The sequence below is a fragment of the Arachis hypogaea genome, chromosome 19 (genome assembly GCF_003086295.3).
Source record: "Arachis hypogaea cultivar Tifrunner chromosome 19, arahy.Tifrunner.gnm2.J5K5, whole genome shotgun sequence".
NCBI lineage: Eukaryota > Viridiplantae > Streptophyta > Magnoliopsida > Fabales > Fabaceae > Arachis > Arachis hypogaea.
Genome location: NC_092054.1, coordinates 121,750,272 through 121,764,067, shown reverse-complemented (window position 1 = coordinate 121,764,067; position 13,796 = coordinate 121,750,272). Strand labels below are relative to the sequence as shown.

Below are 13,796 nucleotides of genomic sequence, written 5' to 3'. Positions count from 1 at the left end.
GGTGAAACGATCTACCATTTTGGCATCCCAAAATTTCCTTTTGGCAACGAAAACTATTAGTACCTCAGCACTAGATCAGAAATCATTCATCGAAAAAGTAAGGCAAGAATTTATTATAGCGTTGATAGTTCTAAGCAGGCCATTCTAGAATAATGTAATGTATAGAACATTTGAAGTTTGTTAGGTTTGTATACAAGATTGTCAGAATATGTATGTATATGGACATCACCATCACTACGACATTACTAATATACAAAAGTTGGCTATTTCAATACAAGTGGCTCTTCTCTTTGATTTCATAACCTTTTTGCACCACTGCTTGAGAATATAGCCACATAAAACATATGCATGTAGAGCTTAGTCTTAGTAAACTGCACCGGTTATATTTAGAATAGGAGTAATTTTTTGTCTTGGAAGTAATGCATCTGCCACTGGACTTATATAAGAACAAGCATTAACCTCACACAGCTCCTGCATAGCAATTCTTATTGGTTAATTCTTAATTGTTAGAAGCACATAAAATCCAGCCAAACAAAAAAATGCTAATATAACTATTGGAATCAACTGTTTTTTTCCAATGAAGAGAATCTGAACTCCTTCCAATGTGTTTGAGACTTAGAATGCACTATGAATCTGCAAAGTTCCAAAGGTTGCATCAACATTAAAAATGGGAGCCCGGTGCACAAGTATCCCGTGTTAATGCAGGGTCCAGAAAAGAGCTGCACCCAAGGGGTATAATGTATGCATTCTAACCTGATAATTACATCAGGATGACTAGTATTGTTGTTGACTCTCCCAACGTGTGGTCCTTTTTTTTTGGTCATCCCAAGGTTCAAACTGGAGACCACTATGAAGAAACAAGTTTTCTACTACTTGACCAATTTGTTGCTGGTCCATTTTTTATAATATATTCCCAATAATATAAAGATAATTTCTTTAGATATGTGCTTTCATTTCCTTTCATCCTTGGAAATATCAGTATACTCACCATCTTTGCTTGAACTCTGATCCATGTCAATCTGATCTTGCCATGGCCACTTTAAGTTAGAAGATGAAGAACACTGTTGTGGAACGGAAAACGAATACGTGCTGCTTGTACACTGCTTCTTGCATGAGGATTCAGCTGTTGAGCACATCTCTTGGTCAACGCCCGACACCCCAGTCTCTTTGTTATGGTTTTGTGAATGATCTTCATTCTGTCTTGCCTCCTCCATGTACTTTGGTCTTTTCCCACCAGGTGGTTCGATCTTGGGATCCTGAAATGCCGGAACCATCTGATCATTAGCTGAAACCGTGGCACATGGACTCTTACCCTTCAAGACAACTTTTGGAATGTCCAAATTTTTGACATTGCTCGAGTTATCAACAACAACTTCATTCCTTGCTTCCGAGCCAACGGATTTTGCGGATGCCTCAGCTTCCCACATCTTGAATATCGCTTCAGTGAGTTTTTCTCTGGCCAAATCTACATCAATTATTGGCTTCGGATAGTTCTGACCCAGTTCAACTCCCGATGCTCTAAGCACAGTTAGTGGCGCATCCCAAGGGTGATGGATCCACTCAGCTGGCATTCTTGCCAACTCTGGTAGCCATTGCCGTACATATTCACCTTCCGGATCAAATTTAGCCCCTTGAATCTGTAACAAAGTTAGATCAGATCAGAAAAAACTTAAGTGCTTACTGTTATGTGTTTGGATTTTTCTACTAATGAGTATAATTTACTTGATCATGTAATTTATCTGGATGGGGATTCAAATATAAACTAAATTTCTATATAAGGATTCAAATATGCATTATAGCAAGTTAGCAACAGTGTTTACAAGTACTATAGCTCCGGGTAGGGTAGGACTGCTCAGTGAATTAGAACTTCAAACTATATACTTAGATGGAAACAAGATGTACATTGAGGGGTTGAAGAGAACACAATAGTGATCTCTGTTTCTTTCTGGTGGCAGAGTGGTTATTTATATTTACAAAGTTTATGCTTTGGCACACAGACTCAATTTCTTCACATTTATGCAAAGTTAATTGAATCTCAAAAAATGGAACATTAAGACAGTAGGAAAACAAGAAATTTTGCCAGAGTAAAATTGAAGAGATTAATTTTGATGGACAGTGTAAAAGAAATTTACACTGACATCCAATCATGTGTTACCATGTAGACAACGATTAAATTCCACACTAACTACCTCAAAAGAAACCACTTCTGCATGTGGTTGTGCCAAATTGGATGTCAATATAAAAGCTTTTTACACTAACAGTGCAAATTAACACAAAATTGAATGTTATATATATATCATGTTGATTATCTATGTCTAAAAATGAGTCTAGAGATTTACACTGCCATCCAATCATGTGTTACCACGTAGACAAAAGTGATTAATTTCCACATTAACTACCCCAAAATAAACCATTTTTGCATGTGGTAGTGCCAAATTTGATGTCAATATGAAAACCTTTTACACTAGCATAGCAAATTAAACATAAAATAGAATGTATATATATCATGCTGATTATCTAACCTTAAAATTGAGTCTGATCACATGTGATAGACAATAAGCAAATTTGCAAACAATTAAAACCTGTCGGTAAAGGAAAACATGACAAACCTCAGGATCATCCAACCGCTCAAGCTCGTGACCATCCGGTAAGCTTCCTGATATATACTGCCAGCCCAAGATATCACATTCAAGGTCCGCATCCAGAAGTGTGTCCCAGAAGTATTTCATTCCCCATTTCCACGGTAGAAGCAACATTTTCACAGCAAAACTAGAAACTATTACTCTTATTCTATTGTGTATCCATCCTGTCGCCCAGAGTTCCCTCATTCCGGCATCAACTAATGGAAATCCAGTCCTCCCTTGTCTCCAAGTCTTGAAGTTAGCCGGATCAGCATTCCAAGGGAAAAACTTCAAGTGTCCTAGAAGTGCTCTCTCATGGGTGAATGGGAAATTGAAACAAAGATAGCGTGAGTATTCTCTAAGTCCAATTGCCCTGAGGAAAAGAGTTACACTCTCTTCGCCGGCGATGTTTCCTTCATTGGACCATAATATCTGTTTCCTGCGTGCTAACTGAAATACTTTTCTTACACTCAATTCTCCAAAGTGGAGATATGGGGACAAGAGCGAGGTGGAGTCTCCACCAAGCTTCAGCCTACTCTCGGAATAGTGAATTAGGTGCTGCTCCACAAACTCTGTCAAGGCCTTGTCGGCATTGCACCAACCCGGAGACCATGCTCGACCGAGTAGTGCATTGCTAGGCTTTTCTAATTCATCTTCAAGACCTAGTTCTTCAATTGAACATTTCCCAAGCTTTCCTGTTATTCAAAAAGCAACAAGAAATTATAACTTATCTTTCTCACACTCCCTCAACAAAAATAACAATCAAACAACCAAAGGAACATACAACAACAACAACAACAACAACAACAACAAAGTCTCACACTAGCTGGAGTCGGCTACATGGATCAAACGGCGCAATACGGAAAGAAAATTTCCGGACAGCACATGATCAATTTTCTGTCCATTTCCATAGTGGCACTACAAAAAAGCTATAGATCTCTTCCTATCTCTAAGAGTGGGGTGCAACCTAATATTAATATTCTTAGCTTCTCACTTAGTCCCCATGGGTCATAAACTTAAAATCTATCTTTAACTCAAAGCTGATATTGATACTCATATTATCAAGAAACAATCAAACACAAGTATTGTGCACACAAAGTCATACCTTCAGCAGGAGTTAATTGCCAAGGAGAAATAAGGGAAACAGATTTCATTTGCATGTGCAAGCATTTCTTCCAAAAAGGATCAAAGGTTGTAAAAGCATGTCCACGATCATCATATACTTCCCATGGTTCGTACAACAGATCCCCATTGTAGCTTTGCACCGATATGCCAGACTCCACTAGTTTTTCTTTGATGTTGTGATCGCGAACAAGTGAAACTGGATCTGAGAAGAGAATTGGGAAAATAAAGAGGTCAGATACTCATATACGGATATTTTATAGTTCATTATCAGCCACTCCTTTTAATAACAACAACGTTTCAAGTCTCAACTAAATAAACGTGTTCTCTAAAAGCTATTTTGGGCAGGGATCAAATTCTGCTCCATTTAACACATCAGAGATAGAAACAGCTTCATATTTGAATCACAAGTACCAAAAGGCAGTACAAAGCATGTTCATTTCAGGAAACAACATTAGAGCTTCACACAAAAATTCTATGTTCTTTGGTTAACTAGTTGATGATTGTTGGGACAAACAATAATATTACATGTTACTTGATCTGTTGTGAGAAAAAATTCTGGCAGCAAACAAAATGAATTTCCTCTATCTATAGATTCAGAAAGCATTAAGCAATGCTTCTTATTGTCCTTAAGTTAATGCCTTGAGCTCTACAGCATATTCTGATATGCACCATGCTTCTATTGATGTGATTGTCAAATCATGCTTGCCTTATGGTGTAGTAAGATAATTCTCCACTTAATGCAAAGACCTGTAAATTGATTTTGACAATTAACTATTTGAAGACAAACATTATTTTACTTGCTTAAACTTTATTGCTGCTCTGCAATCTCCCTGTCAACAAAAATTAACTACATACATTTATAAGGCAAGGTTTTCCACATTACTGAATGTCCCTCAAGAATCAAGAATCATGTGGGATCCAGACTAAATTTGATTAATACCACTCTGTCAATCAAGGACCGTTCCAATTAATCTCTATCCTCAATGTCTCTAATTTTCTTAAATTAAAAAAATACTTTATAGCTTCTTTAATTTTCTAAGATCCAAAACATCATACACGAAACAGTACACAACAACTAAAAATTAGCTTATACTTTTATAAAGTATGAGGCTACTTCTATATTAAGCTACCTTATGTGCTGCAATTACTTACCATACAAATGGTTAAACACTACTTTTGTTGCTTGGACAGCATTCACACACTCCAAAAGTGCATCAAGAGTACTATGAGTCTTGATCAGCACAAGTTCAGCTCCAAGAGATTTCAGTGACTGATACAAGTGAGCGAGTGACTGCTTCAACCACCACCTCGAAACTCGGCCTGGATAGAATTGCCCTTCCTCTTTAGGACACCATATGTATACAGGAAGTACAGAACCATCCCTTGCAGCAGCAGCTAATGCAGGGTTGTCCTCTATTCTAAGGTCCCTTCTAAACCAAACAATGGTTTTGTTGTTGCTACCCATGTTGTGTTAGGCTTCAAATTTTTCATAGCACAAGCGGAAGCTTTAAGCTTTACTTCTCCTCATATAATACTAGCTCTTAATTCCCATGAGCAAGCACAATAATCTACCTCATAAAGTTGACTATTTTCCTGTTCAAGATCCCCCACCAAAAACAGAAAGTATCTGAAGGAAGAAGATTGATGATAACCCCTGATATTGGCAACAAAGGTTGGATTGGATCTGAGATTTCTTTCAGAAGTAAAAGATAACACTAAGAGCCTCAAAATCAACCTAACATGGTGTATGCTACTCAAGATGTGTGAACAACTTGCATGCCACTTTACTTTCTGGAGGGTATCCAACCAAATCCAACTCAGAAACGCCTTCCCCACATGTCTCTCTCACTCACTAGCCCCAATTTAAAGGAAGACTCCCCAAATTTTAATATAAAAAATTGGGGGAAATCTCCAATTGACTAAAGAGTAATAAAGGTTGGAAGAGCATAAATAACAATAAAGAACATTATCCACAATCAACTTGACCTGGAATTTGTCAGATTACACAACCAAACAAACAAATTCCTTGAAGACCAGAGAGGTAAATAACTAACTGGAAAGTTCTTCAACACCATCAGCCACACAGAACAATCTTCAAACACTTGAGCTGCACAATAAGAAAGATATCAAAATTGACAATTTCACATACCCTTTAGGCAGATATTAAGATATTCACAATAGCCCAATAAGAGATAAGACGTAGAAGCAGCAAGGATCGAATCAAATCTAGCATATGCAGTGTACACAGGCAAAAGTTAATGAATCATCAAAGTGTTGAGAGAGAGAAAGAGTGAGATGTGTGAGGATATAATTGGTGCATATGATCACGTGGGGCAAGATCACATGTGAAGGTAGAGAAACAAAGAGGGTAAGAGACGTGCACTGATAATAGTGGGAGACAAACACATCACAAATTGGTGTATCTTTTCTTGAACAAAGACAAAAGGATAAGAACAATATTGGAAGGAACATGTCACTAGCAACTTCCACAATTTGTGTGAATATGGACGAATTTTTACCCCACTAAGTCAATTAAATTAGCAAAATATCTTGCAACATGATAAAATTAACAACAGTAAGTTGTGGATTCGTGTGTCAATAATGCATTGGTACTGTTTACTTTGAGAACTACATTGTTTAGTACTGTAGACTGTGTTTGGTGGAATGAAATAAAATTATTTCAGTTCGGATTCCTTACTTGTGGGGGACATGTATAGTAACTTGCATAAATTGATGATGTTTATTGGGAATAAATTTTACTTGGTTTCTACAAAGATTGTTACTTCTTTGCTTTTTCTTTTCTTTCTTTTTTTTTAATGAAAGATAGGGAGACTCGAATCTATCGGCAACGTCTAGATGAGTATAGAGAGACTATGCCGTTTGAGTTATAGCTCGTTGGCCTTCGCTTTATCTTTTTATACATCTTTCTTTATGTTATACAAATGGAACTCTTGTTTTTAAGGAAAACTTTTATATATCAAGAAATAGATGATGTGATTCAACTGCTTTAAGTGATAGCTTAGTGGTAATTGGTAAGCATGAAATGAGGAGAGTTTTCCTTTTTGGGGTTGAAATGATTGCTTGAAGTAGCTGTTCCTGTGTTCATAAAACACTCAAAAGTATAGTTAGTTCGTCTTAGACCGTATTGAACTTGATTTTTTTTTTTTTTTTGTGAGATGAAGTATACTTCGAAATACTAAAAATACAGAATATAGATATCTGTAAAACATTTTCAAACGTTCAAATCAATACAAGTAAATTTTCTCATTACTCTTTTCAAATCTTAAAATTTGCCTCCTCTTGTCTATGCAGTTCTCTTTATAAATGAAATTCTATCTATGATCAGTTACTAGTGAACAATTAATTATGATAACAAAGATAAACATTATATTCGTAACCGAATTATAACATTACAATTTACCGAGTTATAAGCGACAGATCAATAATCAAATATATAATCTTTAATATGATTGTTGAAATGATTACTATAGAAGCCAAACAAAATTTAATTTACAAGCCATGTTCTGCCCCTAAATTTTTAATTCACTAGACGTAAACTCTCGTCCGTCGACCAAGAGCCAACGATAGTCTGTGTGGGAGTTCCCCTAAAGTTTTGATATGGAAAAACATGCCAAAAAAATAAATAAAAGAGATTTTTATTTGAATATGTGGTTAAACTTTCAATATTCTTGGGGGAGGTGGGGATTCTGCAAAAGGCAGTGTTAAAAATACTAGAAGGAAAACTTAATTTTATTTATTTATTTTAGGCATTAAAAACTTTGCATTTTCTAATTTTTCTAAGTTAGATACACAACTTTTTCTTTTGAAAGTTCTCTTTGAACGTCAACTTAAAAGTCTTCCCAACGTGAATTCACTTTGTAAGAAAATAGTACTAATAAAATTTGCATTAAAAAAAATCTGACTAGTAGTTTCTGGAAAACAATTTTGTCGGTTGGTGGTCTTTTCTTTAACAAGTTTGTCATGCAGACAAGAAAATGAGAGCTAGGAATTATCACTAGACACTAAATACACACAAGGTAATCGAGCCCTAAGAGAAACAAAGCTACAACAAAATAATGCCGACACAAATCAACTAAAAAATAGATGGGGCAGGCAATGCCAGGACAAAACTGAAATGATCAATTTCAAATGAAAACTATTTTCTTCGTGAATTTAAGTGTTTGCTTGAATTGGCTTATTTTAAACGAGAAAAGTATTTTTGATAAAAAAATAAAATATTTTTATTAAATTTTAAATATATTTAGATACATCTTTTAAGAAAAAACTTTTGTTAAAAAAATAAATTATTTTTTCTAAAAATTAACAATACCTTAATTTTTTTAAAAAAAATAAAAGACATTTTTAATATTTTAAAATTCTTTTCAAATGTGAAATAGCTTTTGTCTATTAAAAAATCTTTTTTAAATTAACACAATTTTGTCCTGGCGTTAGGGATCTATTAACGAAATTGACGGCAGGACAAAATTGAGATGATTTTGAAACGTTAGGGACTTAAATAGGACGAAAACGTTGAGAACAAAAACGATACAAAGAAATAAATTTTAATTTTATCCTTCATTAATATCAATCTTTTAAGATACATAGTTATTCAATTATTTTTTAATCACATCTAAGTAAATTACACTTAATCACATTACTTTGATTCTAAATAAATTTATTTTTTTTATAATTTTACTCTTAAAGATTTTTACTCATCATGAAATATTTGTAAAATGACTAGAATCACATTATTTTATTGTATATGTATCATTTTTTTCTCCACAAATTTATGTATTAATCATTCTACAAACATTGTATGATGAGTAAAAATTTTTAAGACTAAAATTATGAAAAAATAAATTTATTTAGAATAAAAATAATGTGATTAAGTATAATTTACTTATATGTAATTAAAAAAATAATTGAATAACTATGTACGGTAAAAAAGTTGATATTATTGAAGGATAAAAATCAAAATTTATTTCTATGTATCGTTTTTGTCTCCAATATTTTTTTGTCCTATTTAAGTCGCTAACGTTTCAAAATCGTCTCAATTTTATCCCACCGTCAATTCCATTAACAGATCCTTAACAACAAGATAGCATTGAGTCAATTTTGAAAGTTAGGGACAACTTTAAGATTTACCCCAAACGTTGGAGACAAAAACGATACTTTACTCAAAAGATAAATACTTACATTTAATTACGTATTATCACGTCAACAAAAATAATAATCTTTTACATTAATTGCATAAATAATCATCTAAAAAAACAAATATAGTTAACTAACTTTATAAAATATTTTACACTATCAGTACATCAAATATTAAATTCTTCTTTACTCACATCATAGAACAATGACTTTAGTTATTACTACCTTGGACCGATGCTTCCAATGGATGATAAATTGATAATATTATCTCAGTGATGCATGCCATGAAACTTCAGAGAGGAAGAGACAAATAAATTTAAGGTTCATATGGGTTCAAGGTGCAATAATGGATGCTGGTGGAGCCATAGGCAATTGGAAAATAATAATAGTTGACCATGCATCCATATTTAAAACCATGACGTATTTGATCTGGAAGATAAGGGGACTTGAAATAAAATACAGCTCAAAGAATATCATATTTAGGATTCGAAAATGATAATTTTATCCTTCATAGTTTAAAATATAAATAAATACAATTTCTAGTCCCAGGCCATTTGTCCAAAAGATAAAGCGGCACTCTACAATTCAAAAATCTCTAATCAGTCCCACACCATTTAAGTAATTGATCTAAGCAACCCTTGTAAACGGTGACCTGCTGATGTGTCTAGAACTGCTTAGACCAATAACAGAAATTGCTTAGATGAGTTACTTGAATAGCTAAAAACCGGTTAGGGATTTTCAAATTGGAAGGGCCACTTTGTCATTCGGAAAAATAGTGAAGGACCAAAACAGACATTTACTCTTTACAAAAAGATGAAATGTTCCAGGATGGAACTAAAAGCAAAGCAAAACCATCATGATGAATAGAGTACAAGTCTTTGATAGAGTACAAGTCAAATTTTCAATATCCATAATGGTATGTATAACTCTGCACCTGAGAAGCATCATGGAAGTAGAAAGGAAGAGCTCTAGTTCCCCCCTGCAATGGGGGTTTCTAAGAAAGGAAACCCTAATCAGCCTTCACAGGTGTAGGTTATTATTTACTTGATAAGTAATTGTGTCAAAACAAACAGAGACCAAAGTGACTTGAGGGAATTAGTCAATATCATTCCCTTCAGACACCCTAAACTACATCACCTAGACACAAGACAAGCTCTAGGCTTGGGTAGATGCTCAGTTCGCGCGCTCTCTAAGGATTTCAAGATCCATCTCTGTTGGGTCCGTTGCTTGTATCTCGTAATGGACGCCCTTCAGCTCCCTCCTGAACCTGTCCTTCGATGTTGCATAAAGCATTTTAGGGCGAATACGAGCTACCGAAGGGGACCTGTAAAATAAACAGCCGACAAAACTCAAAAGCAAAGCAAAGGCCAAACAATTGTGCCAAATTATACAACAGTCACACTTCTTCCACTTTAATGCAAGTGCAGTAAATAGAAGGCAAATATTTTGTAGCAATAACAATGATAAGCAAGTACAAAATGGGAGAGAACCGGATTTCAACATTGAACTGGTGTTTCTTTAATACTGGGAATCTTGCGAACACAGCCAATTTACAAAATAATGAAAAAAATACCCAATAAAATGTCACAAGAAAATTGACAAAATTGTTGAGATGATGGTTTAAATAGTTGACATGTAAACAGCCTACACAATACTCAACGTGAAGCGAAACTGCGAAAGATAAAAGAAAACTATCACACATGATTTTCATCAGAGACCAGAGTTCAGACATCTTGAGAAGAGTAAATAACTAAATATAGAATAAACAACCTACTAGTCAGAATAAGGGTCTCATGGCTGACAGGAACAAATCGGTGACTAAACCTACTCTTCAATTTTTTTAACATGTGCATATTCAAGACTGACATGCCAATCAGAGCAAGGTGGCCAATAAGTGAATATTAAGTCAACTTTATTGCAAGGATACATATGTTGAAGGCCAGAATGTGCATGGATAGTTCTAGCACTTGCAAATAAATCTAGACAGAAACCTAACTCTTGCTAATTATATCCATACTATAAAGTGATTTTTCGGAAAATACTTCTATCATTAATATTGCGTCCCAGTTCAATAAGGTGTAGTCATTGCCGTTCAATAAAATAAAATATAGACCTCTAAAAACATACCTTGATATAGACCCTGGCAAAATTATTCTTCTATCCTATAAAATAAAATAAAACTTGCACATTTACAACAACAACAACAACAAAGCCTTGTCCCACTAGGTGGAGTCGGCTACATTTAAACAAAAAAAAAAAAATATCATCTACCAAATACAGCTCACATCCCATACCAGAATACAAAGTCCTCCAACATTAAAAGATAAACCAACAAATTCCTCTAACCAATGCTTCAATGCACATTTTACCATTTGTTTTCCACTTTACCCATTGAGAGTTTGAGACATGTCCATGTTATCAAAGTGACTATGATGTCCTCTCTGAGTTGTTTCAAACTTTATAAGGAGACTTCCATAATTTTTAGACATGAGTGCAGCTACATCTATAGAACTAATATGCAGCTTCTGCAATTATGCCATGAGATAAGTAACTAACCATGCAATGAAAAAGATTTTGCTCTTTTGACAGTTCTCAGCTGTCACAAAATCGAAGTCGTATACAGCATATCGACAATCGTTCTCAGGCAAGGATGCGGTGAAATCGTCATAGCTCTCAGCAGGGCCTCCAGTCTTTTCAACCACAACCTCTTTCTTATTCTCGTCAATTTTAAAAATCACATAACGGTGCACTTTCTTCCTCTGCAGTTCCAGAAATGTGCTTACACTATGTTCAGCAACGCCCATGCCAGATGAGGCATTCCCCTACGTTGAAGCCACATTACAGTTACTTCTAATCCATTTTAAATTTAAAAGTATATAAAATCACAAAATAAAAGATAGTAAAAAAGAAATTTCATTCATCAAAATGAGCCCTCACAATTAGACTTCACCTATAGAACTTACTGCTTTACCTAATAGAATAAAGGCTGTATATTCTTACAAACTAATGTACAAAAGATGCTCTTAGATAAAATGCTACTTGGAAAGAGAGAAAACTGATTATTATCTGATTTTTCAATCTGCAGAAGTTTATCCAAACAAGATACAAAAACTTCCTAAATGCCCTTTTTCTTATCAATATATAAAACATTTTTCTTAGTAAGATAGCACAAGCACAAGATGCACACGCACTACATTTGAAAAACATCATATAAGAAATGGCAATCATGTGCCATTGATTAACTGATTCAGATAAACATCCCATACAACGGACTTAGCAGGAAGAAAGACATTCCTAAAGTGATCTTTAAGACTCTACGCAGCTTGATAAAAGGGGCAGCGTCTGTTATTTTTATAACCAAAATACAAGTAAAATTCTTTTCATATTCCAGGTCCAATGCAAAACACAAACTACTTACATTATTAAAAAAATTAAAAAAATATATATATAGATGAGAACCATCATCTGTAAAATCTTAATGAGTTTATGCTCAGATCAAAATCGATTGAATTAGATTCTATGTCAGTGAGAGTGACAAAGTAAAAACACATTGTTAAACAAGAAAAAAACCGTCACCACAGAAAATTAGGAACAATCACTAAAGCAGAAAGAGTAGCCAAAAAAATTGAAGTAGCAAGAATCTCAAAATTCTCAATTAGCCATGAAACAACCAACATCTGACATAGATAATCTATAGGTTAATTTTTTTTTCTTTTTCTTTTTTTTTTTTATTTTTAAAGAAGGAAACGGGACAACATTGGATGAAATCGAGCTGATAGCAGCACAGTCAAACGAAGTGAAAAATAAATAAATAAATACATAAAAGGGTAAATAGAAATAAAGAAAAAATAAGAGACGCATGAAGGAGGAAGCTTACCCCTCCCATCCTGAAAGCCATGGTTGCGCAGTCAAGAACGAGAAAGGAAGAACAAAGTAAGATGGGTTGAGAGAGAGAGAGAGAGAGAGAGAGCGAGCGAGCGAGCAACACAGGAAAAGCCGCAGCCACCGAACGGGGAAATTTTTATTTTTATTATTAAAAGGAAAAGAAAAATCTAAAAAGTAAAGTAAAGTAATTGTAAAACCAAAGGAAAGTAAGAAAACAAACAAGAAGAATGCGATCAATGAAAGAAACAGCGTGCCGTGTCGTTTTATCGGATTTTTTATTTTAATAAATAAAATAAATATAATATTCATCAATATAATATTTATCAAAATAAATAATTTTATGAGTATTTACTTATTTAAATTCTCTTGCTAGATATGGTACGTTAGCGTGATACGTGTATATCTTGTTTACAATGTAAATAAGATATACACATCATTGTAAACGAGATAATAAAAGACAAATATTCAACATCTATAAAAGGATGTGTAATTCTTGGTATTTTTTACACACATTTTATATTCTTTTTCTGTCTCGTTTTTCTCACAAAAATAAAGTTGAATGGCCAATTACAATCCATTCATAGTTGTGATTGTTTATCCCAATTGTCGAATGAGCAATGGCGACAACGAGGTGACATTTGAGTATCAAGATCCGATATTGTTTCGCACTCAGCGTGTGGAGACGTTGTCGGATTTGAAGAGTTTCATATTGAGCAAGTTTGGTGGTACACAAGCGAGGGAGATAGGTAGGGTGGGGTATAGGTTGCTAGCACCCATGGGAAATGGAGTCTTCCGGTTTCGACTATTTCAACTTCAAGAGGATGAGCATGTGCGACTAATGTTCGACATTCATGGGAGGATGATAGTAGAACAGGTAATGGAGTTGTCCGCCGAGGTGGATCACAGTGGTAGTGGTGGTTCCATACACGAAAGGATTAAAAGAAGAGAGAAAGAGGTTGACAAAATTAATCTGAGATCCGGAATTAAGCTGTAAACAACTTCTATATATAGGCA

At 34.4% G+C, this 13,796-nt stretch overlaps 2 protein-coding genes across 3 annotated transcripts; both read right to left on the bottom strand.

The window, feature by feature from the left end:
- Positions 1-142: 142 nt before the first annotated feature.
- On the bottom strand, positions 143-6,448 carry LOC112775981 (cryptochrome-1). Of its 2 annotated transcripts, XM_025819921.3 has the most exons (5): positions 4,899-6,431; positions 3,727-3,948; positions 2,610-3,316; positions 989-1,637; positions 143-471 (listed from the first exon to the last, which is right to left on the bottom strand). In XM_025819921.3, the coding sequence occupies exons 1-5, from the start codon at positions 5,209-5,211 to the stop codon at positions 461-463; spliced, it is 1,902 nt and encodes a 633-aa protein (XP_025675706.1). In that variant the 5' UTR covers positions 5,212-6,431; the 3' UTR covers positions 143-460. The 2 variants fall into 2 exon arrangements, with proteins under 2 accessions (XP_025675706.1, XP_025675705.1); XM_025819920.3 differs by having other exon boundaries at positions 143-1,637; positions 4,899-6,448.
- Positions 6,449-9,754: 3,306 nt separating this feature from the next.
- Positions 9,755-13,020, bottom strand: LOC112775821 (actin-depolymerizing factor). Its single transcript, XM_025819704.2, has 3 exons — positions 12,775-13,020; positions 11,454-11,719; positions 9,755-10,221 (listed from the first exon to the last, which is right to left on the bottom strand). The coding sequence occupies exons 1-3, from the start codon at positions 12,793-12,795 to the stop codon at positions 10,071-10,073; spliced, it is 438 nt and encodes a 145-aa protein (XP_025675489.1). The 5' UTR covers positions 12,796-13,020; the 3' UTR covers positions 9,755-10,070.
- Positions 13,021-13,796: the final 776 nt, after the last annotated feature.